A 27,138-nucleotide genomic window follows, 5' to 3' on the forward strand; every position below is an offset into this window, starting at 1 on the left:
TCCTTTGGACAGCCTCCAAAGTTACTCTATCATTTTTAAGGTAAGGGGACCAAAACACTACACAGTATTCCAGGTGAGGCCTCACCAATACGCTATACAATTGCAAAAAACCTCCCTATTTTTAAACTCCAACCCCTTTGTCAATAAAGGCCAAAATGCTGTTTGCCTTCTTAACTACTTGTTGGAGCTTCTTGCTAGTTTCTTATGATTCATGCACTAGATCCCTCACCTACATGCTCTCTCCATTTACATAATAATCTGCCTTTTGATTCCTCCTAAGGTATATGACCTCCTGAGGTGTATGACCTCATACTTCCCCACGTTAAACTCCATTTGTCAGGCTTTCACCCAGTCACCCAATCTATCTATATCCCATTGCAGAATCACAATATCCTCATCCTTCCACCTATCTTAGTACCATTGACAAATTTTGGAACCTTACATTCAATTCCTACCTACAGGTCATTAACATAAATACTGAACAGTTGCAGGCCAGGAACTCACCCTGCAGTGCTCCACTAGTTACATCCTTCCACTCTGAAAAGAACCTACCCCCTGTTTTGTATGTGAAAGTCAGTTTTCAATCCATGCTAACACATTTCTTCCAATTCCACGGATTTTTACTTCATGGAAAATCAAAACCAGTGCATCAACTATTGCAGTAGCCACTTCTTTCAATTGGAAGGGAGGCAGAAACTCAAGAAAATTACAATTACCAGGGAAGTGGTACTGAGAAAATTGCTGGAACTGCAGGCTTACAACTCCCTGAGTTCCCTTGGACTTCACTCTAAGGTCTTACCCTCGAGTGGCTTGTTTGGCCATTTAAGAGTCAACCACATTATTGTGGGTCTGGAGTCACATGTAGGCCAGACCCATGTTACCACAGCAGATTTTTCCTCCCTTTCCAAAATTCCCTAGATTAGGGGAAGGTTCCATTAAATTGGAAAATTTATTCACAAAAAGGAAAAAGTTGCAAACAACAAGCTAGTTAGGTTAACGAAAATTTTCAAAGCTATTATTAATGTTTTAAAGTCTAAAAATTATTTATTTATTGTCAAAAGTAGGCTTACATTAATACTGCAATGAAGTTATGTGAAAATCTCCTAGTCGCCACACCAGTGCCTGTTCATGTACACTGAGGGAGAATTTCACACTTGTGGGAGGAAACCAAAGCACCTGGAGCAAACCCATGCAGACATGAAGAAAATGTGCAGACTCCACACAGTGACCCAAGCCAGGAATCAAACTGAGTCCCTGGCACTATGAGGCAGCAGTGCTAACCACTGTCATGCCATCCCTATTAATGATGTTATAGTAGGCACTTAGAAAAAAAACTTAAGGCAATCAAGCAGTCAACATGGTTTTATGAAAAGGAACTCATGTTTGATCAATTTATTGGAGTTCTTTGAAGAAATCACATGTGTTGTGGATAAAGGGGAACAGGTTGATGTACTGTACTTAGATTTCCAGAGGCATTTGATCAGATTCCAGATAAAAGGTTGTACAAAATAAAAGCTCATGATGTAGTGGGTAATGTAATGGCATGGATAGAAGTTTGGCTAATTAGCAGGAAACAGAAAGTTGTCATAAGTGGCTCTTTTTCTGGTTAGCAGTATGTAATAAATAGTCTGCCAAAGCAATCAGTGCTGGGGCTTTAATATTTCACAATTCATATAAATGATTTGGATGAAGGCACAGAAGATATGGTTGTTAAATTTACTGAAGATACGAAGATAGGTAGGCGTAAACTGTGAAGAGAACATTAGAAGACTGCAAGGGATAGGTAGATTACAATAAATTACAATGGATAGGTTTAAATGAGTTGGCAATGATCTGGAAAATGGGGTATAATTTGGGAAAATGTGAATTTGTCCATTAAGAAGCATACTTTCTAAAGGGCTCTGAGATTGCAAGAGCTCTGAGATCCAGAGGGCCAGACATCCTAGTACATGAACCACCAAAGGTTAGTATACAGGCTCAGCAAATAATTAGGAAAGCTAATAGAATGTTCCTGGCCTGCAACTGTTCTGGGGAATTAAACACAAAAGTAAGGAGGTTATGCTTCAGTTGTACAGGGCACTGGTGAGACCACATCTGGAGTACCGTGTTCAGTATTGACCTTCCTATTTAAGGATGGATGTAAATACATTAGACATAGTTTAGAGAAGATTCACCAAATTAATACCAGGAAAGCACAAGCTGTCTTAGAAGGAAAGACAGGACAGGCTAGGCTTGTCCTTGCTAGACTGGAGAAGAGTAAGAAGTGCCTTGATTGAAACACGTAAGATCCTGAGAGGACACTTGACAAGGTGAATGCAGAGAGGATGTTCCCTCTTGTAGGAATATCTAGAACTAGGGGGTCACTGTTTAAAAATAAGGGGTCATCTTTTTAAGACAGATGGGAAGATATTTTTCTTTCAGAGAGTCTTTGGAATTCCGTTCCTTAAAAGGCAAAGAATGTTTTCAAGGCAAAGCTAGTTAGATTCATGATTTTAAAAAATGGTGAGGGCGGGGGGGGGGGTGGTGGTAATCTGCGGTAAGCAGGAAGTTGCAGTCAGATTAGCCATGATCAAACTGAATGGCGGAGCAGACCCAATGGGCCAAGTAAACTACTCCCAATTCATACATACATAAACAGAAGTGTCTAGAGGAAGTGTAAATGGCAGAAAATTATGAGAAGCTGTCATCTGAAAGCAAATAAGAGAATAAAACACCAGGAGATTCGAATCAAAACCAGCAAAGGAAACAAAATGGGGAGAGAGATAACATTCTGAAACTGCTGAACTCAACTTGAGTCTGGAAGGTTTTCTTAAAATTTCATTTATGGGATATAGGCTTCACTGGCTAGGCCAGCATTTATTGCCCATTGCTGCTTGCCCTTGAGAAGGTGATGGTGAGCTGCCTTCTTGAATCACTGCAGTCTATGTGACAAAGGTGCACCCACAGTGCTGTTTGGGAGGCAATTCTAGTATTCTGACCCAGCGACAGTGAAGCAATAACGTCATATTTCTAAGTCAGGATGGGGAGTGGCTTGGAGGGGAACCTCCAGTGGTAGTGCTCCCAGGTATCTGCTGCTCTTGTCCTTTTAGAGGTAGTGATCATGGGTTTAGAAGGTGCTGTCCCAGGAACTTTGGTGAATTCTTACAGTGCATCTTGTAGATGGTACACATGGCTGCTACTATTTAGAGGTAGTCGAGGGATTGAATCTTTGTGAAAAGGATGCCAATCAAGTGGGCTGCTTTGTCCTGGATGGGAGGCAAGCTTCTTGAGTACTGTTGGAGCTACACTCATCCAGGCAAGTAGAGAGTATTTCATCACATTCCTGACTTGGGTTTTGTAGATGATGGACAGGTTTTGGGAAGTCAGCAAGTGAGTTACTTGCCATAGGATTCTTAGTCTTTGACCTGGTCTGGTAACCACAGCATTTATATGACTTCAGTTTCTAGTCAATAGTAACCCACAGGCTGTTGATAATGGGATTCAGCAATGGTAATGCCATTGAATGTCATGGGGCAATAGTTATGTTCTCTTGTTGGAGATGGGTATTGCCCGGCACATGTAGCGAAAATACTACTTGTCATCCCAAACTTGGATGTTGTCCACGTCTTTCTGCATTTTCACATGGACTGCTTCAGTATCTGAGGAGTCATGAATGACACTATTGTGCAGTCTTCAGCGAACAACCCTACTTCTGACCTTATGATAGAAGGAAGGTCATTGATGAAGCAACTGAAGATGGTTGGGATTAGGACACCACCCTGAGGAACACCTGCAATGTACTGGAGGTGAGATAATTGACCTCCAACCACCACAACCATCTTCCTTTGCGCAAGGTATGACTCCAGTCAGTGGAGGGTTTTCCCTCTGATTCCCATTGACTCCAGTTTTGCTTGATGTCGCAGTTGGTCAAATGCTGCCTTGAAGTCATGGGAAGTTATTGTCACTGCATCTCTGGAGTTCAGCTCTTTTGTCCATTTGAACCAAGGCTGCAGTAAGATCAGGAGCTGAGTGATCCTAGTGGAAACGAAACTGAGTGTCCATGAGCAGGTTATTGTAAAGTGCCACTTGATAGTGCTGTTGACGACTTCTTCCATCACTTTATGATGGAGTGGTGGGGCAGTAACTGGCCAGGTTGGATTTGTCCTGTTTCTTGTGTACAGGGCATTTCTGGGCCATTTGTCACATTGTCGGCTAGATGCCAATGTTGTACCTGTACTGAACAGCTTGGCTAGGGAAATGGTAAGCTCTGGATCATGAGCCTTCAGTTTTCAATTTTGAAATTTTGTCAGGGCTCTTTGCAATATCCAGTACCTTCAGCCATTTCTTGATATCACATGGAGTGAATCAAATTGGTTGAAGATTGACATCTGTAATGCTGGGGACCTCCAAAGGAGGCTGAGATGGATCATCCACTCAGCATTTCTGACTGAAGATGGTTGTGAATGCTTCAGCCTTATCTTTTGCACTGATATGTTAGGCTCTTCATCACTGAGAAAGGTATATTTATTGAGCTTCCTCCTCCAGCGAGTTGTTTAATTGTCCACCACTATTTACAGCTGGATATGGCAGAACTTAGATCTGCTCCATTGGATTTGGGATCACTTAGCTCCGTCTAATATTTGCTGCTTATGTTGTTTGAAATGCAAATAGTCCTGTGTTGTAGCTTCACCTGGTTGACACCTCATTTTTAGGTATGCTCCAGGCATGCCCTCCCCCTTCCCCCCCACCATACTCTTCATTGAATCACAGTTGATCCCATGGCTTGAGAGTGGGGAATGTGCCAGTAATTTGAGTACAGTTCTGCTGCTGCTGATGGATGCCCAGTTTTGAGCTGCTAGATTTGTTCAAAGTCTATCTCATTTAACACAGTGGTAATGCCACACATCATGATGGACAGCATCCTCAATGTGAAGATGGGATTTTGTCTCCACAAGGACCATGTATTGGTCAGTCCTACCGAAACTGTCATGGACAGTTACACCTACAGCAGACAGGTTGGTATGGGCGGGATCAAGTACGTTTTTACCTCTTGTTGATTCCTCCACAACCAGCCACAGTCCCAGTCCAGCAGTTACATCTTTTAGAATCCAGTAAACCCGGTCTGTAATAGTGCTACTGAGTCACTCTTAGTGATCATTGAAATTCCCCTGGGCCCTTGCCACTGTCATTGCCTCCTCCAAGTGGTTTTCAACATGCAGGAGGAATGATTCATCAGCTGAGTGGGGATGGTAAGTGATAATCAGCAGGAGTTTCCTTGGCAATGTTTTTGAACAGATGCCATGAGACTTCATGGGGTCCAGAGTCAATGATCAGAACTCCCAGGACAACTCCCTCCCAATTGTATACCACTGTGTCACCACCTCAGCCAGGGATGGTAGTGTCTGGGACATTATCTGTAAGGTGTGTTTCTGTGAGTATGAGTATGTCAGGCTTTTGTTTGACTTTTGGCACAAGCCCCCAGATGTTCAAAAGGAGGACTTTACAAGGTGGACAGGGCTGGGCTTTCCATTATTGTTTCTGGTGCCCAGGTCAATAGCAGGTGGTCTGCCCATTTTCATTCCTTTTTGTTCCATTTGTAGCAATTGATATGAGCTTGCTAGACATTGCTATGGCTCTGAAGTTACATGTAAGCCAGAGCAGGTAAGGATGACAGATTTCCTTCCCTAAAGAACATTAATGAACTAGAATGGGTTTTTACGGCTACTGACAATGGTTTCATGGTCATTGTTAGATTTTTAATTCAATATTTTTAAATATTTTGAGTTTTTAAATTTCACCAGCTGGGATTGAAACCCAGGCCCACAGAGCATTAGCTTGGTCTTCTGGATTACTATTCAAGTGACAATATCACTATGTGGTCATCACCTCCATGGTTACAAAGGCCTAATTGAAAGATCAGGTCCTGTTCCTCAAACTTATGATGTGGAAATGCTGGCATTGGACTTGTGTTGAGCTTCATTGGAACAGTGTAGACCAGAGATCAGAGTTGGAACAAGATGGTGAATTAAAATGACGTGGCCAGGAACTCAGGTCATGCGTGTTCAGCAAAGTAGTCACCAGTTTCACTTTGGTCTCAGCAGGCCAAATATGGTATAGTAATAGAACTTTGTGACACTGTGTCTTATGTTCAACATTATCAACAAACTTGCTGAGGTTAGTGCTATTGTTCACTGGTGGGTCAACCAGTACCGAGCAGACACTTTTTCCTACCTTCCTCTGCACCATGACCCCACCACCAAACATCAAGCCATCATCTATCATTGAGCTGATACTCTCTGGAGATCTTCCCTCCTCAGCCTCTAACTTCATGGTCCCCCAAAGCCAAAAAGCTGGTTTCTATGTCCTTTCTCAGATCTAGGAATAGGAATCCCTGGTAAACCTATTGTTTCAGCCTGGTTGGTCTCCATTGAACTTGATTCTTTTTTTTAAATCCTCTTGCCCAATCTCTTCCCAAAACCATTCTGGACTCTATAAATACTTTTAACAATTTCCAGTTTTCTGACCCTGATTGCCTTCTCTTCACTTCAGTTGCTCAATCATTCTTCACCTACATCCTCTACCAGGATGGTCTAAGTGCTGACTCGCCACTTTACCCTTGAATGGAGGCCCATCCACCACCACCCTCCTCTGCCTGTTGTCACATTGTTCAATTTCACTTTAACTCCACTTGCTTCTTCCAAATAAAAGGTGATGTTTGCAAAGAGAATTCCTAATATCTTTTCTGTAGAACTGGGCTTCCAGCTTCTTCTCCTGAGTAGCCTGGGTATGATTTTAAGAGGTCGGCCAGGTTCCTCCAGTTTTGCATGCCCCGCCACCACTGCCAGTGGGAATGGAAAATTTGACACTCAGCCAAATCTCCATCTACTGCAATGGCACCAGAGAATCTCAGCCATGGCTGAGATTGGAGAATACCAGCTGTCATCATTTTGTTCTTGAGTCCCTCATCTCAGGAATTTGTTTCTATGCATCCTAACTGAATCCTTTCAAACACTTTAATCAGATCACTTCCCCTAAATCTAATTCATTTAACTCGTCCTCATCATCTAGGCCTCTAAGCCATCTTATGATGCTGGTGAATCTGTACTAATCAGCTAAGGCCAATATATCCCTCCTGTTTCAGAATGTGAAGTGGAGTTCTATTGGACTCGAAACATTAACCGATTCCTTCTCCACAGACACTGCCAGACCTACTGAGATTTCCCAGAATTTTGTGTTTTTATTCCAGATTTCCAGCATCTTTAGCATTTTGCTTTTATATCCATCCTAGTGGCTTGGTGCCCAAAACTGAATGCAACATCCCAGTTGGAGTCTGAATGAGAATCTTTATCACTGAAGGTTAACTTCTACCTGTAAAGAGCTATCAGAAGAGCATGATACTGGTGTAACTGCAGATGTAACCACGATGCAGTGTCACATGATTAAGTAACTGAGATCTGGTGGGAAGCAGAAGTGCAATCTTGCATAGAGTAACTAAGAGATACACTGATCTTCAAATGAACAAGAATGGTTTTTATGAATAACATCTATGGTAGCATTCTAGACCCTGAAACCAAGACAAAACATGATGGTGGCAGACAAAACATAAATAACTAGAAAAACTTTAAGATTGCAGACTGAAAGCCCTGGAAGTCTTTGGATAAAGGGCAAAGAAAGACTGAAGACTCACCGGAGAACAGAGCATCGTGGATGCCACAGATGCAAGCTGACACAGAGACCTGACAGTAGTGAATACAGATCTACAAGCAGCAAGAGATGCAGGTCTGCAACAGGTTCAACAGAATGGAGGAAGAGAGATTTTTGACATACAGAACATTTCCAGGTTTGCATAAATACTTTTCTCTATGCAATAGAGGCCATTGTAGATGATGTAATAGCGAGATAGGCAGCCAATGAGACTTCAAGCTCACTTGATGAAGTCTTCCCAGCATTCAATGTGTACTTCATGTGTTTGAAAAAATTTGATTGTTGAGCAAGTAAAATTTAATAAAAGGAAAGAAAAACAATTGAGTGTTTGTATTCATTCATAAACAGTTGTGCCAGTTAGCAGAGAATTGCAACTATAGGAATCTCAGATAAGAATTAGTATACTATCATATAGTAGTTGGGAGATTTAGATGAAACCCCATCAGATCTTTTGCAAATAAGAGATTTAACTTTCTCAAAGTCAGGACAAATAGCCTGATTGACTAAGCTTAGGAAGCTAAACAGAACAGAAAGTAATGTCACTTGGAAAGAAAATGAGTGAAATATATCAGACAGAGGGTGCAGTGAAGCAAAAGACTGAGAGGTTGGGAAGAAGCATGGAAACCACCTTGTGATGTTCTTGGTGTGACAGAAAAACCCTGCACAAGCAATACGAATGCCCAGCAGAGAAGCAGAGTGCCACAACTGTAGAAAGTTAAGGCAACTTAAAAATGTCTGCCAATCTAAAATACAAGTAATTCACAGGGAAGAAGAGAAAATAACAAGGCCAAATCAAATTCAATAAATGGAACAGCCACAGGAAAAAAACAAATAACCTTCTGAGGAGACATTAATGAAACAAAAAGTAATTACTGAATTAAATTAGAAATTGACAGATTTCAAGCTAGATATTGGTGCAGATATTGTAATGAAATAAAGTAGCTTAAAAATATCATTTCATAGCCATCACCTATCCAGTTGCAAAGTCTCGGAGGGAATACACAAAGTGATACCCTTGGCAAGATTAAGGTACAAGGGTAAAGCAATTATTGAACCCCTGTTATTCAGAACCAGGAGTCATCATTACTGAACAGAAAAGCATGCTTGTAGTTGAAGCTGATTTACAAAGTTGATGAAATTGCTGACGAACATCCAGTAATGTATTCCGAAATGAATGTCCATCCCTATTTTCAGGCTTAGAAAAGCTGAAGACAGAATATCATGTAACTTTACAGGCATATAAGTTAAACTTATATGTCTCTTCATAGTGAGGAAGGTCCCTCACCGTCCTCAGGCAAAGTCATAGCTGAGATTGAACACATTTCAAGGGGGTTATCCATCCAGGAGCCATACCAACTATGTTGCATTCTGGAATGATTACAGTACCAAAGCCTAATGATTCACTTAGAACTTGTGTAGACTTGTTAAACAGGCGAAATTCAGCCAATGGCATCAGTGTATGAACGTCTCACCAAATTAACAAAATACAACCTCTTCACAAAGCTAGGCTAACAGTAGCTTTTGGCAATTACCTCTGGACGAAGAATTCAGATTGTTAACTACTTTTATCACCCCATTATTTTTAACTAGTTACCATTCGGAATTTCTTCTACAGTATTCCAAAGAATGTTATGTCAGACCCTGAAAAGTATCAAATTTGTAATCTGCTCTATGGGTGATATTTTTGTCACAGTTTGAGGAAAGAACATGACCATCGAGTGACAACAGTCTTCAAATTCCAACAAGAAGCAAGTTTGACATTAAATGATGGATTTGAAATACTTAGACACATTGTGCAAGCTTTGGGAATTACAGAAAACCAAAGTGACTAGAAAGGTCTTAAAACATCACAGAGTGACAAAGTTTTCTTGAGGTTATCAATCAAATGGGCAAGTTCCTACCAGTCTTGGTGAAAATCAACACACCGTTACGGCAGCTGTTGAAACAAGTGGTGCTGGAAGGTGGACCATTCAAATGCTTTCAAGAACAACAAAAATCCCCAAATTTCACCAGAAATTTGAGTGCACCGCTATCCACAATTGTAAGAGTAGACACATCATCTACAGGCCTGGATGCAATTTTGTTTCAAGTTCAAAAAGATGGGACAATGAAGACAAGTTTATTTTGCCTCAAGATCTTCACAGAGACAAAGAGCCATAACTTCCTGGCTCCTCACTATTGCATTTGGGGGGTACACCAAAGATGTGTTGGGCAATCTCTCTTGGAAGCTCCCATGTTAGAGCTTACCTGGCAATTGCCCCAGTGTGCCAATTTCCCTGGACAATCATATTGGGCTGGGAACCATCCAACAGAAGTGATATAAATCGCTAACTTTGGATGGTTCTATTAGTTTTACACTAATAGTTACTCCAAAAGAGTTTGAAGAAATGAGCTTCATCATAGCTATTTAAAAAAAAGACTTACATAGGGCACCCCCCACCACCTGCACAGGATTCCAGTTTTTCTCCACAGTTCAAATCGACCAGGCCTGTTCCAACATGAGCCTGAATAACCACTCCCCACCCATGTCCAACCCACACCCACTAAATCTGACCTGACCTCTCTCCCCCTGCCAATGTCCAAACCCCCTCCATCCCCACCACTTGCCCTAGAAGCGTATCTTCTCTCTTACAATGGGACCTTTAAATTCACTTGCATAATGGCAGCTAGTGCCATAAAAAGGGGGCATACTCTCCTTCACTTCATCCTTTTTGCACTTAGCTGCTGGAGCCAAGGACACATTTCACTTCTTCAGCGTCATCTGGACTGAGTCAGGAAGGTTGAGCAAGGTAGGTGCTTTGGAATTCAAGTACAGTTAAGTCTTTGTGGACTGACAATCCATCACTGATTGTCACGCCAAGGAAGTTATGGGCCAGAGAAAAATTATACAAATATTGAGACAGAAACATTAGCAGCCACATGGGCATGTGAGAAGTTATCTGATTATGTCATGGGGCTAAGGTTTTAAATTGAAACTGATGACAAACTTTCATTACTGTTCTTGACCTAAAGATTGAAAAATTGCTGGCTGTGATCCAACGTTTTAGACTAAGGCTCAGGAGGTACAATTCAGTTACTGAACATGTTCAAGGGAAGTCCCAGATAACTGTGGATGCATTATCAAGAATACTAGTGGAAGGAGTCAAAAGGGAAAATTTAAATTTTGGTGAGGAAGTGGAACTATAATACTTCGTTCATTACTAAATATCCACGGAAAAGCGATTACAAAAAATTAAGCAAGCACTACAGCAGGAATGCAAGTGCATTTAAATAAGAGTATTACCAGAAAGAATGGCCAGCTTTTCCTCCTAACAACTCAATAATTTGTCAATACTTCAAACAGAGACAACATCTCACGTCATTGATAATTCCCTGGTTTTTAAAGACAGACAAGCCATCCCCAAAACATTATTATCCATCAAGGTCACTTAGGGTTAGCAAAACGATGAGCAAGAGTCCAGTCTGGTGACCAGGCATTAGACATTCAAATGAAGAATTCATCTCGACTTGCTTTACATGTGCAATGAACAGCCAATAGCAAAGCAAACAACTGTCACCACTGCCACCGCCACCGCCCCACCCATTGTTCCTTCAAGGCCATGGCAGCACCTGTGGATGGATTTATTTGGCAGCACCTGTGGATGGATTTATTTGAGTTCAATGGTAAGGTTTTCAACATTGTCATGGACCACCACCCCAGATGGTGCCAAGTGAGTCGGCTATACAGCATCATGACAAAGGCAATCATTGTATGACTAAGAGGAATCCTGTTGACACATGGTATCCCTGTGTCAACTGTGTAGTGTATCGTCACTGTGTAGTGTCAGACAACAGTCCTCAGTTTGATAACAAACTGTTCTGCCACTTTGCACAGAAATATGGTTTTAGGCATGTGATTAGTCTGCTAGGTATTCTCAGTTGAGCAGAGAAGCAGCGAGAGGATTTGAACAATCAAGAAATTGATTAAAAAAAGCTTAGTCCTTCTTAACTACAGACCACCACGAAAGAAACAGGTTTTTAGTATCAGAGCTATAGATGAGACAATGGCTGCTCCACAACCTAACATTATTTCAGATGATCATGAGAGAATTAGGAAATGTGAACAGCAGTAAGGAGACAAGTCAAGCTGGTCATTTCAAAACATGGCACAGAGCATGAGACTTGAGAAAGTGCTACAGTCCAGGCAGAGTGTGTGGATACAAAATCAACAGAAAGGAGGCAAAGTAATAGAAAGAGTCCCACAACCAAGATCATATAGAACTGAAATGGGCCAAGGAAATATAAGAAATTGGAAAACTTTGATAGCATCGGGAAGGAAAATAATAATATCTTGTATGACTTGTTATCCAGATCCAGGCTAAGACAAGGAAACAGAAACAAGTAGAAAGTTTACATTTACCCTGGTGCAAGATGCTCCTATCAAACAAAAAGAGTGCAGTTCATCCTCAACCTCAAATTGAAATCAGGACCAGATCAGGGAGATTGGACAAGGCACCATACAGACTAACCCTGAGAGGTCTGACACTTTGGAGGGACATATATGATTGGGACAAAGACTGCAGGGGAGATGTAGTGTAAAGGGTTACCGTCAGGAACACTGATGCTGATGCAACTACAATGTAATGTTACATGATTAATCTGGTGGGAAGCAGAAGTACGACCTCGTGTAGAGCACTGAGATGTATGGATCTGTAAATAAACAAGAATGGTTCAAATTAAATAAACATGAATAATCGTCTATGGTATTCTTAGAGAAACAGGAAAATCTTATAGAAACCCCATCTAGACCCAGTAATCAAGTCTCCTTGGGATAAAAGCTAACCTTCTATTAGCCTTTTTTTAATTATATTTTATGCCTAACTAGATTTTAATGGTTTCTGAACTTGGATTCTCAAGCTTTTCCACTCCTCTAGTTTCTCACCATTTAGAATATAGTCCAATTTATCTTTCTTAGGGTCAAAGCAGATCATCTCACATTTTGCCCATATTAAATTCCATCTGTCATAGTTTTTGCCCACTTACTTACTTGGTCAATACTTAAGTGTGTTTGATCTACATTATTCACTGCACCTCCTAAGTTGATAGCAGCAGAAATATTGGGTACACAACTCTCCATTTTCTCCTTCAATAAAGAAACGTTGAGGACCCAGAACAGACCACTTGTCAAATCAGCCAATCGCAGAGCTTTTGCTTTATCCTACTCTTGTCTCCCACCTCCCAATCAAATTCTTATCCAAGTCAAATATTATTTCTTTTTGGGGGGGTTGGAAACCATCAGGGGTCCCAGAGATTTAGCTATTCTAAGTCCCATTATTTTCTCCATTATCACTGCTTTGTGAATACTGAATCCCGTATTTATTTTGATTTACTTTTAATTTTTGTTCCTACCATTAGTATTTTATCTTTCTCCTCTACTATAAATATAGACACAAGATACATAAATCTGCAATTACTTCATTGACTAATTCAGTATCAAAATTTCAATAAGCCTACATCTCCTTCAACCACTTCCTGAATATATATTTATAGAGTTCTTGACTATTTGTCTTTATACTATTTGTAAGTTTTCCTTGTATTTCTTTTTGAAACTCTGATTATTTCTTTTGTGTCTCTTTGCTACTCTCAGTATCTCTTACAGCCCACTGGATCATCATGTTCCTTGCCATTACGTGTAAAGATCCTAAGCGATTCGCAGGAACATTCCCAAAGGGTGTCAGAGATAACCCTGTCTTGCCTCTAAGTCACAAAGTTATTGATTCGAACCTCAGTTCAGACTTAAGCTAACATTCCATTGCAGTAGTGCTGAAAGTTCCATATTCAGATGTGTATTTAAATGTAGGCATTCACTGCCCTCTCAGGTGGTTGTAAAAAATCATATGACAACATTTTGAATATAAATAGTGGAGCTCTCCCCAGTCTCCTAGCCAATATTTATTCCTCAGCCAACATGAGTAAAGGGATGATACGGTTGTTATCACATTGTCATTAATGGGAGCTTGCTATGTGCAAATTGGTCTCTGTTTCCTACAACACTGACGCTTCAAAAAAAACTCTGCTGATATATCTAATCAAAGGTGACTATTCAGACAAATCACACAGAGAGATATTAACAGAGACAGCCAAAGGCTTGGTTAAGGAGCAACTTAAAGGAAAGAGGTAGTGTTGTTCAGGAAGAGAATCCCAGAGCCTCGAGCCTAGGGGCTAAAGGCATTGCTGCCTGGGAGCAAAGTACATATGTTCTGTGAAATTGTGTCACACAATGTTCCTGAAAATGGACTCGTTCTACACAAGTACATGTAGCTGTGGAGGCTTTGGAGAGGCTACAGAAAAGATTTACCAGGATGTTTCCTGGTACGAAGGGCATTAGCTATGAGGAGAGGTTGGAGAAACTTGGTTTGTTCTCACAAGAGCAATGGAGGTTGAGGGACAACCTGATTGAAGTCTACAAGATTATGAGGGGCATGGACAGAGTGGATAGTCAGAAGCTTTTTCCTGGGGTGGAAGAGTCAATTATTAGGCGGTTAGGTTTAAGGTGCAAGTCACAAGGTTTAAAGGAAATGTACAAGGTAAGTTTTTTTTCACAGAGGGTGGTGAGTATCTGGAACTTGCTGCTGCGGGAGGTTGTGGAAGCAGATACAATAGTGAATTTTAAAGGGTGTCTGGACAAATATATGAATAGGATGGGAATAGAGAGATATGGTCCCTGGGAGACTAGGGGTTTTAGTTCAGTCGGGCAGCATAATCGGTGCAGGCTTGGAGGACCAAAGGGCCTGTGCTGTAATTTTCTTTGTTCTTTTGTTCTAAGTGTGAATACCCTCCTTGGAAATGGCGTTAAAAGGACATTCCTGCAGCTAGCATAGACAGACCTAGCACAACTAGCAACTGAAACTTGCAAAAAGTTTCTGTTATTTTGTTCCAACCAGAAAAAAAAGTCCCAAAAGAAAGGAAAGAATGGAAGCTGAACCTTTAGATTGACCTGTCAGCGGAAGAGTTTTTGGATATGCATTTTGAAGGCAAAGAGTGAGGTAGACAGGATCGATAGGTCATTCTAAATAGTCTGATCAAAGCAGAAGCAGACTGGAGAAAGGTAAGTTACCGTCAGAATACCAGAGAGTACAAAAAGACACAATAAGCTGCAGCATATTTCTAAATGAGGGAAGGTTGAGGTTATGAAAGGAGTAGAAGTTGTGAATGAGTATATTAAATCTGATGTGTTGGGTGAAGATGGAATGATGTCAGTGGGATTTAGTGACAGGTTTAAGCTGTAAAATTTTGAATCATTTTGAATTTACGAAAATTTGCAAATACTAAGAAAGGCAGTTATTACAAAGACAGAAGGGAGTGTTTACCGAGCATTTTGGTCATATGCACTGAGCTGGGCAACAAAAATCAGAAATCTTGTATTCTGTCAGATGGATAGGAGCTTGGGGGCCAGTTTAGCTGTTAGTTGGACAGTTGGTTTGCAATGGGCAACTGCAAGAGCAACATGACAGTACAGATTCAATTCCCATATCAGCTAATGTTATTTGCGAAGGCTTCTTAATCTTGTCTCTCTCCTGAAGTGTGGTGACCCTCAGGTTAAATCACCATCAGTCAACACTTTACCTTAGGAGATCCTGTAGTTCACTTTGGGAGTCATGAAGTGGAGATGCCAGCGTTGGATTGGGGTAAACACAGTAAGAAGTCTCAGAACACCAGATTAAAGTCCAACCAGTTTATTTGATAGTAAACCCACAAGCTTTTAGGGTTTGCCCCTTCGTCAGGTGAGTGTTTGAGACCAGAACGCTCCACTCACCTGACGAAGGGGCAAACCCGAAAGCTTGTGGGTTTACTATCAAATAAACTGGTTGGACTTTAACCTGGTGTTCTGAGACTTCTTACTGTATTCACTTTGGGGTCAGAGATAGCACAATCAGGCTTAACCTGACAAAACAGCCAGGGGAGAGGATGGGGTCAGAAGCAAGGGAGAGTGGTTGATTGTACAGATAAAGATGAAGCAAGCATACTCAGAACACAATAAATAGTCTAAGAAGTAAACCACAAAACAACCCAAAGGTAATAAAAGATGGTATGAGATTAGTACGGGAGAGGAATGATTGAAGGTAAGAAGAGCTGGTTGAACGCAGGTTGGTATTTTCATGAACATGCTGTCGCCTCCACCCCCCCCCCCGCCCATCTTCCCACAATTCCATGTTTGAACTCAATGTATCAGATTTCCATTCATGCCACAGCACTGAAACAGACATAATCAAAATTATAAATGACATCCTATGTGCCCATGACCACATTAAAGTATTTCTCTTTGACATGTTTGACCTGCCTTGCACACATTTCATCACATTAAACTCTTCAGCTGAGTTCCATTGTCCAGTTGAGTGGGGCAGCCCTCAAAAATATCCATTCCACCTACCAGGTCGTACACAGAGAATCACCTGCAATGTCCTCTTTCTGCTCCCAATAACCTTAGTGTTCTCCCAAGGATCTATTCTTATTTCCTGTTTCTCACATCCAAAAACATAGCATCAGCTTTTACATTTAGACTGATGACACTCAACTCCACCTCACCACCATCTCTTTTTCCTGGCTTTGGATAGTTTCAGTGGGTATCATGGGATGGCAATGACTTTGTTTTATTCGTTCATGGGATGTGGGCATTGCTGGCTGTGCCAGCATTTATTGTCCATCCCTGAAGGGCAGTTAAGAGTCAATCACATTGCAGTGGGTCTGGAGTCGCATGTAGGCCGGACTGGGTAAGGACAGCAGATTTCCATTCCCAAAGGACATCAGTGAACCAGATGGGTTTTATAACATGCCACAGCAGCATAGGATGCATGGTAGCATAGTGGTTAGTACTGCTACCTCACAGTGTCAGGGACCTGGGTTCAATTCCTGGTTTGGGTCACTGTCTGTGTGGACGCTGCACATTCTCCCTGTGTCTGTATGGGGATCCTCTAGATCTTCAGTTTCCTCCCACAGTCCAAAGATGTGCAGGTTAGGTGGATTGGCCGTGCTAAAATTGCATCTTAGTGTCGGGGGGGCTAGATCAGGTAATGGGGATAGGGCCTGTGTAGAATTATTGTCAGTACAGACTCGGTGGACCGAAAGGCCTCCTTCTTTATTGTAGGATTCTATGATCTATGAACAATTGGGTTAGAGTATCTGACGGGTTAACACATCTGCTGAGTTAGGGTACCTGATAGGTTAGTGAGTATCCAATGGATTCGGTTGTGTATCCGATGGGTTAGCACGTATATCCGATGGATTATGGTGAGTATCTGATGAGTTAGGGCGAGTACCTGATGGGTTAACGTATTGATGTGCTACGATATCTGACGGGTTCACGTATCTGATGAGTTAAGCTAAGTATCCGATGGGTTAGGCTGAGTATCTGATGTGTTAGGCTGAGTATCTGATGTGTTAGGGTGAGCATCTGATGGGTTAAGACATCTGATGGGTTAGCACGTGCATCTGATGGGTTAAGTTATCTGATAGGTTAAGATATCTGATGGGTTATGGAGAGTATCTGGTGGGTTAGGGCCAGTATCTGATGTGTTAGGGTGAGAATCTGATGGATTAAAATATCTAGGGTTAGGCTGTGTATCCGATGTGCTGGGAGAGCATCTGATGGATTAAGGTATCTGATGGGTTAGGGTGAGTATCGGATGGGTTAGAGTATCTATCAGGTTAACGTATCTGAAGAGTTAAAGAATCTGATAGGTTAGGGTGAGTATCTGATACATTAGAGTGGGCATCTGCTGGGTGAGGCTGAGTATCTGCTGGGTTAGAATGTGTATCCAATGGGTTAGGGTGAGCATTTGATTTGATAAGATATCTGACGGGTAAGGGTGTGTACCTGATGGGTTTGGGTAAGTATCCAAATGGTTAGGGTGTGTATCTGATGTGTTACAGTATCGGACGCGTTAGGATGAGTATCCGACAGGTTAGGGCCAGTATCTAATACGTTAGAGTTAGTATCTGATGGGTCGGGGGAGCATCTGATGGGCTAGGGTGAGTATCTGATGGGTTAGGGAGAGTATGTGACAGGCTCAGATGAGTATCCAATGGGTTCAGGTGTGTATCTGATGGGTTAGAGTGTGTATCCGATGGGCTAGGCCAGTATCCAGTGGATCAGGATGAGAATTTGATGGGTCAGAATTAGTGTCTGATGGGTTAAAGTGAGTATCCATTGGGTTAAGATATCCGAAGGGTTAGGGTGAGTATCCAATGGGTTTGGATATCTGATAGGTTAGGGTGAGCCTCTGATGGGTTACGGTGAGCATTTTGATAGGTTAAGGTATCCGATGAGTTAGGATGAGTATCTGATGCGTTAGGCTGTGTATCTGATTGGCCAGGGTGAGCATCTGATGGGTTAGCGTAAGTATCCGATGGGTTAGGGTGTGTATCTGAAGGGTTATGGACAGCATCTGATGGTTAAGATATCTGATGGGTTAGGCTGAGTATCCAACATGTTAGGGTCAGTATCCAATGAGTAAGGTTGAGTATCTGATGGGTTAGAGAGAGCATCCGCTGCATTTCGGTGGGCATCTGATGAGTTAGGCTGAGTATTTAATGGGTTAGGTGAGGGTCTGATGGGTTGGGGGAGTATCTGATAGGTTAGAGTGAGTATCTGATGGGTTTAGACTAAGTATCTGCTGGGTTAGGTGAGTATCCGATGTGTTAGGATGAGCATCGGATTGGGTCAAAATATCTGATAGGTTAGGGTGTGTACCTGATGGGTTAGGGTGTATATCTAATGTGTTAGGGGGACCATTTGATGGATTATAGTATTTGATGGGTTAGGGAGGGTATCTAATGGGCCAATTGAGGATCTGGTGGGTTAGGCTGAGTATCTGACGGGCTACAGTGTGTATCTGATGGGTTAGGGAGAGTATCTGATGGGTGGGTGAGTATCTGATGGGTTCAGGTGAGTATCCAATGGGTTTGGGTGTGTATCTGATGGATCAGGGTGAATACCCAATGGGTCAGGGTGAGAATTTGATGGGTCTGGATGAGTATCTGATGGGTTAAGATATCCGATGGGTTGGGTGAGTATCCGATGGGTTAGGATATCTGATTGGTTAGTGTGAGTATCTGATGGGTTATGGTGAACATTTGATAGGTTAAGATATCCGATGAGTTAGGGAGAGTATCTGATGGGTTAGGCCGTGTATCTAATGGGTCAGTGTGTGTATCTGATGGGTTAGGGTCAGTATCTGAGGGGTTAGGGTGAAAATCTGCAGGGTTAGGGTGTATACCCGATGTGTTAGGATAAGCATCTGATGGGTTAGGGTGAGTATCTGAAGGGTTACAGTATGATGTTGTAAGGGTGAGTATCTGATGCGTTAGGGCCAGTATCCGATAGGTTAGAGTGGATATCTGATGGGCTAGGGTGAGTATCTGATGGATTTGGGTGCGTATTCGATAGGTTCAAGTGAGTACTTGATGGGTTAGGATGTGTATCTGATGGGCTAGGCGAATTTCCAATGGATTAGGGTGAGTACCCAATGGAGCAGAATAAAAATATGATGGGTCAGGATGAGTATCAGATGGTTAGAGTGAGTATCCATTGAGTTAAGATGTCTGATGAGTTAGGGTGAGTATCTGATAGATTAGGGTTGGTATCTGATGGGTTAGGGTATCTAATGGGTCAGGTGAGGATGCGGTGAGTTGGGGGAGTATCTGATAGGTTAAGGTGAGAATCCGCTGGGTTAGGATGTGTATTTGATGTGTTAGGCTGAGTATCTGATGGGCTAGGGTGTGTATCTGATGGGTTAGTGAGAGTATCTGATGAGGTTGGGCGAGTATCTGATGGGTTCAGATGAGTATTTGATGGGTTAGAGTGTGTATCCTATGGGCTAGGGCGAGTATCCAATGGATCAGGGCGAGAATTTGATGGATTAAGACATCTGATGGGTTAGCATGAGTATCCGATGGGTTTGGCTATCTGATGGGTTAAGGTATCCGATGAGTTAGCTGTGTATCTGATGGGGTTAGGGTGAATATCCGACGGATTATGGTGAGCATTTGATGGGTTAAGATATCTGATGGGTTAGTGCATGTATCTGATTGGTTACGGTATCTGAAGTGTTAGGCTGAGTATCCAACGTGTGAGGACCAGTATCCACGTATTAGGGTAAATATCTGATGGGTTAGGGTGAATATCCGATGGGTTAGGTCGAGTATCCAATGGGTTCGGGTGTGTATCCGATGGGCTAGGGAGAGTCTCCGATGGATCAGGATTAGTACCCATTGGGTCAGGGTGAGAATCGGATGAGCATCTAATAGGTTAAGATATCTGATGGGTTAAGGTATCTGATGTGTTAGGCTGAGTATCCGACAGGTTAGGACCAGTCTCTGACAGGTTTGGGTAAGTATCTGATGGGTTGGAGGAGTATCTGATTGGGTTAAATGAGTACCTTACGGGTTAGGCTGAGCATCTGATTGGGTTAAAATATCTGATGGGTTAAGGTGTGTATCTGATGGTTATGGGTAAGTATCCAAATGGTTAGGGTGTGTATCTGATGGGTTAGGGAGAGCATCTAATGGGTTAAGATATCCGATGCGTTAGAGTGAGTATCCAACGGATTAGGGCCAGTATCCGATGGATCAGGGTGTGTATCTGATGGGTTGAGTATCAATGGGGGGTTACGGCGAGAATCCGATAGATTAGGGTGGGTTGGGTGTGTATCCATTGGGTTAGTGTGAGTATCTGTTAGGTTAGTGTGAGTATCCGTTAGGTTAGTGTGAGTATCCGTTAGGTTAGTGTGAGTATCCGATGGGTGAAGGTGTCTATCCGAGGGTCAGGGTGTGTATCTGATGCTTTGGGATGTGCATCTGATGGGTTCGAGTGAGTATCCGATGATTTAAGGTGAACATCTGAAGAGCTAGGGTGAGTATCTGATGGGTTAGGGTGTGAGCCAGAAACACACACATACTCTATTACACTCTAATAGTCGTCTTTTTTTGATTTTTTTTGCTCTGTTTTTTTAAAATGCTTGCTTAGTGTTCTACCAAACTTTATCTTTCCAAAATTTGCTCATCGGACCCTTGAGTGAGAAAGATTTTACAATGTTAACACCCCACACAAGGTTGGACAAGTCTGGTTTAGACAATGCACCTCTTTTTTATTCTTCCTGCTAACATCTCTGATTTATGTACAAGAACACCCAGGTCTCTTAGATTACCAACATTTCCCAGTCTCTCACCATTTGAAAACAGCGTCTGACAATCTATTCTGTCCAAGCCACTCATAATCTTGTAAACCTCTATTAGGTCACCCTGCAACCTCTGTCATTCCAGTGAGAACAAACCAAGTTTATCCAAGCTCTCCTCATAGCTCTTCCCCTCCAGACCAAGCATATCCTGATAGACCTTTTCTGTACCCTCTCCAAAGCATCCACATCTCTCTGGTAGTCTGGCGACCAGAATTGTATACAATGTTCGAATGAAGCCTAACTAAGGTTCTGTATAGCTGCAGCATGATCTGTCAATTTTTATACTCAATGTCCCAACTGATGAAGGGATGCATATGTATACTTTCTTGACTCCCTTATCAACCTGCGTTGTCACTTTCAGTGATTAGTGCACATGTACACCCAGATCTCTCTGCCTGTCAAAACTCTGAAAGGTTCTACCATTTACTGTTTAATTCCTACATTCACTGGACTTCCAAAATGCATTACCTCACATTTGTCCGGATTAAACTCCATCTGGCATTTCTCCGCCCAAGTCTCGGACCAGTCAACATCGCTCTACCATACTGCTGAACATTGAATTGGCAACAACCTGGATATGCTACATCTGGTCCCATCATCTATGGAAAGGTGTCTAATGATCTGATGAGAGTGAGAATCTGCAGGAATGAGGGTGGGATGCTGAGCGGATAATGATAGAAATCTGTTGGGATAAGAATGGACACCAAATGGGATAAGGGTGGCACCTGCTGGGACGATCTGAGAATCTGACAGGATATGGGTGAACATCTGATGGTTCCTGCTCTGATGGTATCTGCTGGGATACCTGTTAAGATAAGGACAGGAGGAATGAAGATGGATATCTACTGGAATCCAGTGAGATGAGGGTGAATCTCTGGTGAGTATGGGCATCCATTAGGATGAAGGTGAAGGTGGGAGTTTGATTTATGAGAAGACAAATCTAATGGGATGAGGTTGGAAGTCTAATGGTATTTGCGGATGGGTATTCTTTGGGATAAGACCATAAGAAATAGAAGCATAATTAGGCCATTCGGGCTATCGAGTCTGCTCCACCAGCTAATCATGGCTGATATGATTCTCATCCCCATTCTCTTGTCTTCTCCCTATAACCCTTGATCCCCTTATTGATCAAGAACCTATCTATCTCTGCCTTAAAAACACTCAATTACCTGACCTCCACATCCCTCTTCGGCAATGAGTTCCACAGATTAAACACCCTCCGGCTGAAGAAATTCCTCCTCATCTCAGTTTTAAAGGAGCATCCCTTCACTCTGGGGTTGTGCCCTCAAATTCTAGTCTCTTCCACTAGTGTCCATTCCATCTAGGCATCTCAGTATTCTGTATGTTTCAATTAGAATGCAGAGATGTCTGACAGATGAGGGAGAAGTCTGTTGGTAATTGATGGTATTTTTGGGGATGAGGGTGGAGAGGGGCTTGAGGGGGAATGTTGATAGGGAGGGATCCAGCGATGGTAACGTAATTAATTAGGAAGGGGAGATGGATAGATTTGACAAAGGGTCATCTGGACTCAAAACATTAGCTCTTTTCTCTCCTTACAGGCGCAGCCAGACCTGCTGAGATTTTCCAGCATTTTCTCTTTTGATTAGATTCTCTTGGATTAGAGAAGGTCCTTGCCTGGCACTTGTGTGGCACGAACATTACTTGTCAACCTAAGCTTCAATGTTGTTCAGGTCTTGCTGCATATGAGTACAGTTTGATAGTATGGGTTTTAACTAATGGTTGAAGCGGGTATTTTATGGTACGGAGGCATCTGACAGTGCATGGGTATCTGATAGGGATGAGGAGTATTTAATAGTATGGGGGAGTATTTCATGCAATGAGGTATTTGATGTTCTGGGAGTACTTGGTATAGAGGCATCTGATGCTGACAGAGGTATTTTGTGATATGAGGGACTTTTGATGGGATGAGAGTGGTATCTGTTGGAATAAGTGGACATATGATGTATAAGGAGTATCTGATGAAGTAAGGGGGATATTTGATGGGCACAGAGGGGGTATTTGATGGGAGACCGTATATGTGATGAGATCAGGATAGGGTGAGGGGGTATTTGATTGTATAGGGGTATTCATAGAAAGATAGAAATATAAAACAGCATAGTACAGGCCCTTCAGCCCTCAATGTTGTGCCGAGCTATATCCAAACCTAAGATCAAGCTATCTCACTCCCTATCATTCTGGTGTGCTCCATGTGCCTATCAAATAACTGCTTGAAAGTTCCTAAAGTGTCTGACTCCACTATCACAGCAGGCAGTGTATTCCACACCCCAACCACTGAGTAAAGAATCTACCTCGGACATCCCTTCTATATCTCCCACCATGAACCTTATAGTTATGCCCCCTAGTAACAGCGACATCCACCTGAGGAAACAGTCTCTGCACATCCACTCTATCTATCCTCCTGATCATCTTATAAACCTCGATTAAGTCGCCTCTCATCCTCCTGGGTCCCTGGTGCTATAAGACAGTGGTGCTAACCATTGTGCCACCGTGCCATCCATTGTTTTCTGTAGCGGTGAGGATGTACCGGATTGGGGTGCGGGGATATCTGAATATTTGAGGGATATTTAATATTGTGAGGGGGTATCTGATGGGGTGAGGTGTTTGATGTGATGGGGGCATTTGACGTTTTGGGGGTTTTGATGGATGAGGTGTATCTAACGTCATGAGTAGTTTTTGACACAGTGGGAGGCATCTAATTAGGATGAGAAGTACTTGTCAAGAGGATGTCTAATGGTGATGGGGGTTATTTGAAATTACGAAGGAGTATCTGATATTAGTAAGAGAGGCTCTGATGGGCACATTTGATGCCATGGTGTATTCGATGGTCGCTGATAGAGTGAGGATTTATCTGATCATGAGGGGGTATCTGATGATACGAAAGGTACTTATTAGGAATCCATGAGGAGAATGGGAGTATTTGGTGTAATGGGGGTGGGGGACTGCAGGAAGAGGAGAGGTCATCTGGGGAGGGGGAGGGTGCCATGTGCTACGCACGATGGGATGGTGTGCTACAGGGGGTGGGAGCTGTGTAACTGCGCAGTGGGGCAGTGGTGGGTGCAGTGAGGAGATGGGGATCTGCAGCGGGCCGGTGAGGGTGCGAGGGGGGTTGTGTCAGGGGTGCGTCAAGACACTGGGTGGGGCATCAGGGCAGGTGCAGTGGTGGAGGGATGGTGAGGCTGCAGGGGGGACTGTGGGGGAGTACAGCCGCGGGCTGTGACAGGGGCGCTGGGAGGGCATAACGGACGGGGGTGTGACAAGGGGACGGCGGGGAACGAGGTCAATGTGGGGGGAGAGGTTAGTGGCACGGCACAGCCAAAGGGAGGGGGGAGTGGTGGCGCAGCGCGACTGGGGGGGGGGGGGGGGGCAGCCATGGGAGGAAAGTGGGGGGGGTGCAACGGGTAATGGGGGGGAACGAAATGGGAGGGGGGGGGAACGAAATGGGAGGGGGGGGAACGAAATGGGAGGGGGGGGGAACGAAATGGGAGGGGGGGGAACGAAATGGGAGGGGGGGAACGAAATGGGAGGGGGGGAACGAAATGGGAGGGGGGGGAACGAAATGGGAGGGGGGGGAACGTAATGGGAGAGGGGGGGAACGTAATGGGAGAGGGGGGAACGTAATGGGAGAGGGGGGAACGTAATGGGAGAGGGGGGGAACGTAATGGGAGAGGGGGGAACGTAATGGGAGAGGGGGGAACGTAATGGGAGAGGGGGGAACGTAATGGGAGAGGGGGGAACGTAATGGGAGAGGGGGGAACGTAATGGGAGAGGGGGGAACGTAATGGGAGAGGGGGGAACGTAATGGGAGAGGGGGGAACGTAATGGGAGAGGGGGGAACGTAATGGGAGAGGGGGGAACGTAATGGGAGAGGGGGGAACGTAATGGGAGAGGGGGGAACGTAATGGGAGAGGGGGGAACGTAATGGGAGAGGGGGGAACGTAATGGGAGAGGGGGGAACGTAATGGGAGAGGGGGGAACGTAATGGGAGAGGGGGGAACGTAATGGGAGAGGGGGGAACGTAATGGGAGAGGGGGGAACGTAATGGGAGAGGGGGGAACGTAATGGGAGAGGGGGGAACGTAATGGGAGAGGGGGGAACGTAATGGGAGAGGGGGAACGTAATGGGAGAGGGGGGAACGTAATGGGAGAGGGGGGAACGTAATGGGAGAGGGGGGAACGTAATGGGAGAGGGGGGAACGTAATGGGAGAGGGGGAACGTAACGGGGGGAACGTAACGGGGGGAACGTAACGGGGGGAACGTAACGGGGGGAACGTAACGGGGGGAACGTAACGGGGGGAACGTAACGGGAGAGGGGGGGAACGTAACGGGAGAGGGGGGGAACGTAACGGGAGAGGGGGGGAACGTAACGGGAGAGGGGGAATGTAATGGGGGGAATGTAATGGGAGAGGGGGGAATGTAATGGGAGAGGGGGGAATGTAATGGGGGGAATGTAATGGGAGAGGGGGGTGTAATGGGGGGTGGTAATGGTCCGACTGCCGCTCTGACCTGCAGGATAAGGCGGGTTTGTTGCGGTTCCAGAAGGTTCCCGGAGCCGGAGCGGGTGATGAGGACCCGGCCATAGGGCCCCGGGCTCTGCAGGTGAGAGTAAAGCCGCTGTTTGGACTGGTTGACGGGGAAGAGGAGGCTGTTGACCAGACTCCGCTCGATCTTGGCCAGGCTGTGTCTCGGTGCGAACAGATACTCCATATCGTCCTGGAGCCGGTAGCGGCTGAAACTGGCCCCCAGCAGGATGGAGAGCAGCACGGGGGCTGAGGCGAACAACACCGGGTGGTTCCCGATCAGGAGGCCCAGGCGGTAGAAGCCGCTCCGGAGGCCCCGGTGCAGCAGCTGCCGGAGCATGGTGCCAGGGCCGGGGCAGGCCCACCCGCCAGAGCCGGGCCTCAGAGCCCGGAGCCCGGCCTGGACTCCGAGTCCGAGCCGCCCGCCATCCGCCTCCCGCACTCGGCTCGGCCTCGGCTGCAGGCCCGGCTCCCGGCAAGGCGGCGCTGTCGGCGGGGCGGGGAACGGGAGGGGGAGGCGGGACAGCCCGGGCCGGCCCCCGGGTCCCGCTCCCTCCCCCACCCCGACTGACTGAGTGACTGCCGGAGGGGAGGGGAGGGGGGAGGAGGGGGGGTGGGGTGGGGGAGGTTGGGGGAAGGTGGGGGGTGATGGGGGATGGGAGGGGGAGGAGGGGGGGGTGGGGGAGGGGGGAGGGGAGAGGAGGGGGGTGGGGGGGGAGGAGGGGGGAGGGGGGAGGGGGGATGAGAGGAGGGGGGAGGGGGGGAGGGGAGGGGGGAGAGGAGGGGGGGGAGAGGAGGGGGGAGGGGGGATGAGAGGAGGGGGGAGGGGGGATGAGAGGAGGGGGGAGGGGGGATGAGAGGAGGGGGTGGTGGGGAGGGGGGATGGGAGGGGGGTGGTGGGGAGGGGGGATGGGAGGGGGGTGGTGGGGGAGAGGAGGGGGGTGGTGGGGGAGGGGAGGGAAGGGGAGTGGGGAGGGTGTTAGGAGAGGGGAGGAGGGGGAACGGGAGTGGGGATGGTGTTAGGAGAGGGGAGGAGGGGGAAGGGGAGGGGTAGGAGAGGGGCACGAGGGTTGTGGGGTAGGAGAGGAGGGTAGGAAGGGAGGCTGTAGAAGGGGAGAGGTGGGGATGTAGAGCAGTGGGGGTAGGTGGAAGAGAGAGATGGAGGAGTACAGGAGGGGATTGGGTATAGGAGGGGAGTGTGTATGGTGTGAGAGCGGGGTCGGAGGGGAGGGGAGAGGTGGGGATGTAGGAGGGGTGTGAGTGTAGGAGTGGGGGTAGGAGGAGAGAGAGAGGTGGAGGAGTACAAGAGGGGACTGGGTGTAAGAGGGAAGATGGATTGGGGAGAGGGGTGGGGGGTCGGAGGAGAGAGGGTGGGGGAAGAAGTGTGGGGGTAGGAGGGGAGATGGGTGGAGGTGGAGGGGGTAGGAGGGGAGAGAGATGGGGGTTTGAGAGGGGTAGCGGTAGCAGGGGAGATGGATGATGAGTGGGAGGGGTGGGGAAGGGGGAGAGATGTGGGGGCTGTGAGGGGCCAGAAGAGTGGGCTGGGGGAGAGGAGGAGGTGAGGGGAGAGAGGAGAGGCTTGGGGGGAGAGAGAGGCGAGGCTTGGGGGAGGGGGGGGGAGAGAGAGGAGGTGTGAGGAGGACACATCTCTGAACAGTGACCACCAGGTGAGGTGCAGGATTTGTTTGGAGAACAAAGCACAC

General features: G+C 45.1%; 1 protein-coding gene across 5 annotated transcripts in view; it reads right to left on the reverse strand.

Annotated features, from left to right (window-relative positions):
- Positions 1-25,997, reverse strand: part of ptchd1 (patched domain containing 1) — a 71,165-nt gene extending 45,168 nt beyond the window's left edge. For 4 of the 5 annotated variants that reach the window (XM_080204126.1, XM_080204125.1, XM_080204124.1 and 1 more), the window contains exon 1: positions 21,366-21,994. In XM_080204126.1, coding sequence (XP_080060252.1) covers positions 21,366-21,392 — 27 coding nt within the window. In that variant the 5' untranslated portion in view covers positions 21,393-21,994. Of the gene's footprint in view, positions 1-21,365; positions 21,995-25,421 lie in introns of those variants that run through there. The other variant, XM_080204128.1, reaches the window with a different exon arrangement.
- Between the last annotated feature and the right edge of the window lie 1,141 nt (positions 25,998-27,138).

The sequence above is a fragment of the Carcharhinus amblyrhynchos genome, chromosome 15 (genome assembly GCF_965287045.1).
Source record: "Carcharhinus amblyrhynchos chromosome 15, sCarAmb.v2.hapA, whole genome shotgun sequence".
NCBI lineage: Eukaryota > Metazoa > Chordata > Chondrichthyes > Carcharhiniformes > Carcharhinidae > Carcharhinus > Carcharhinus amblyrhynchos.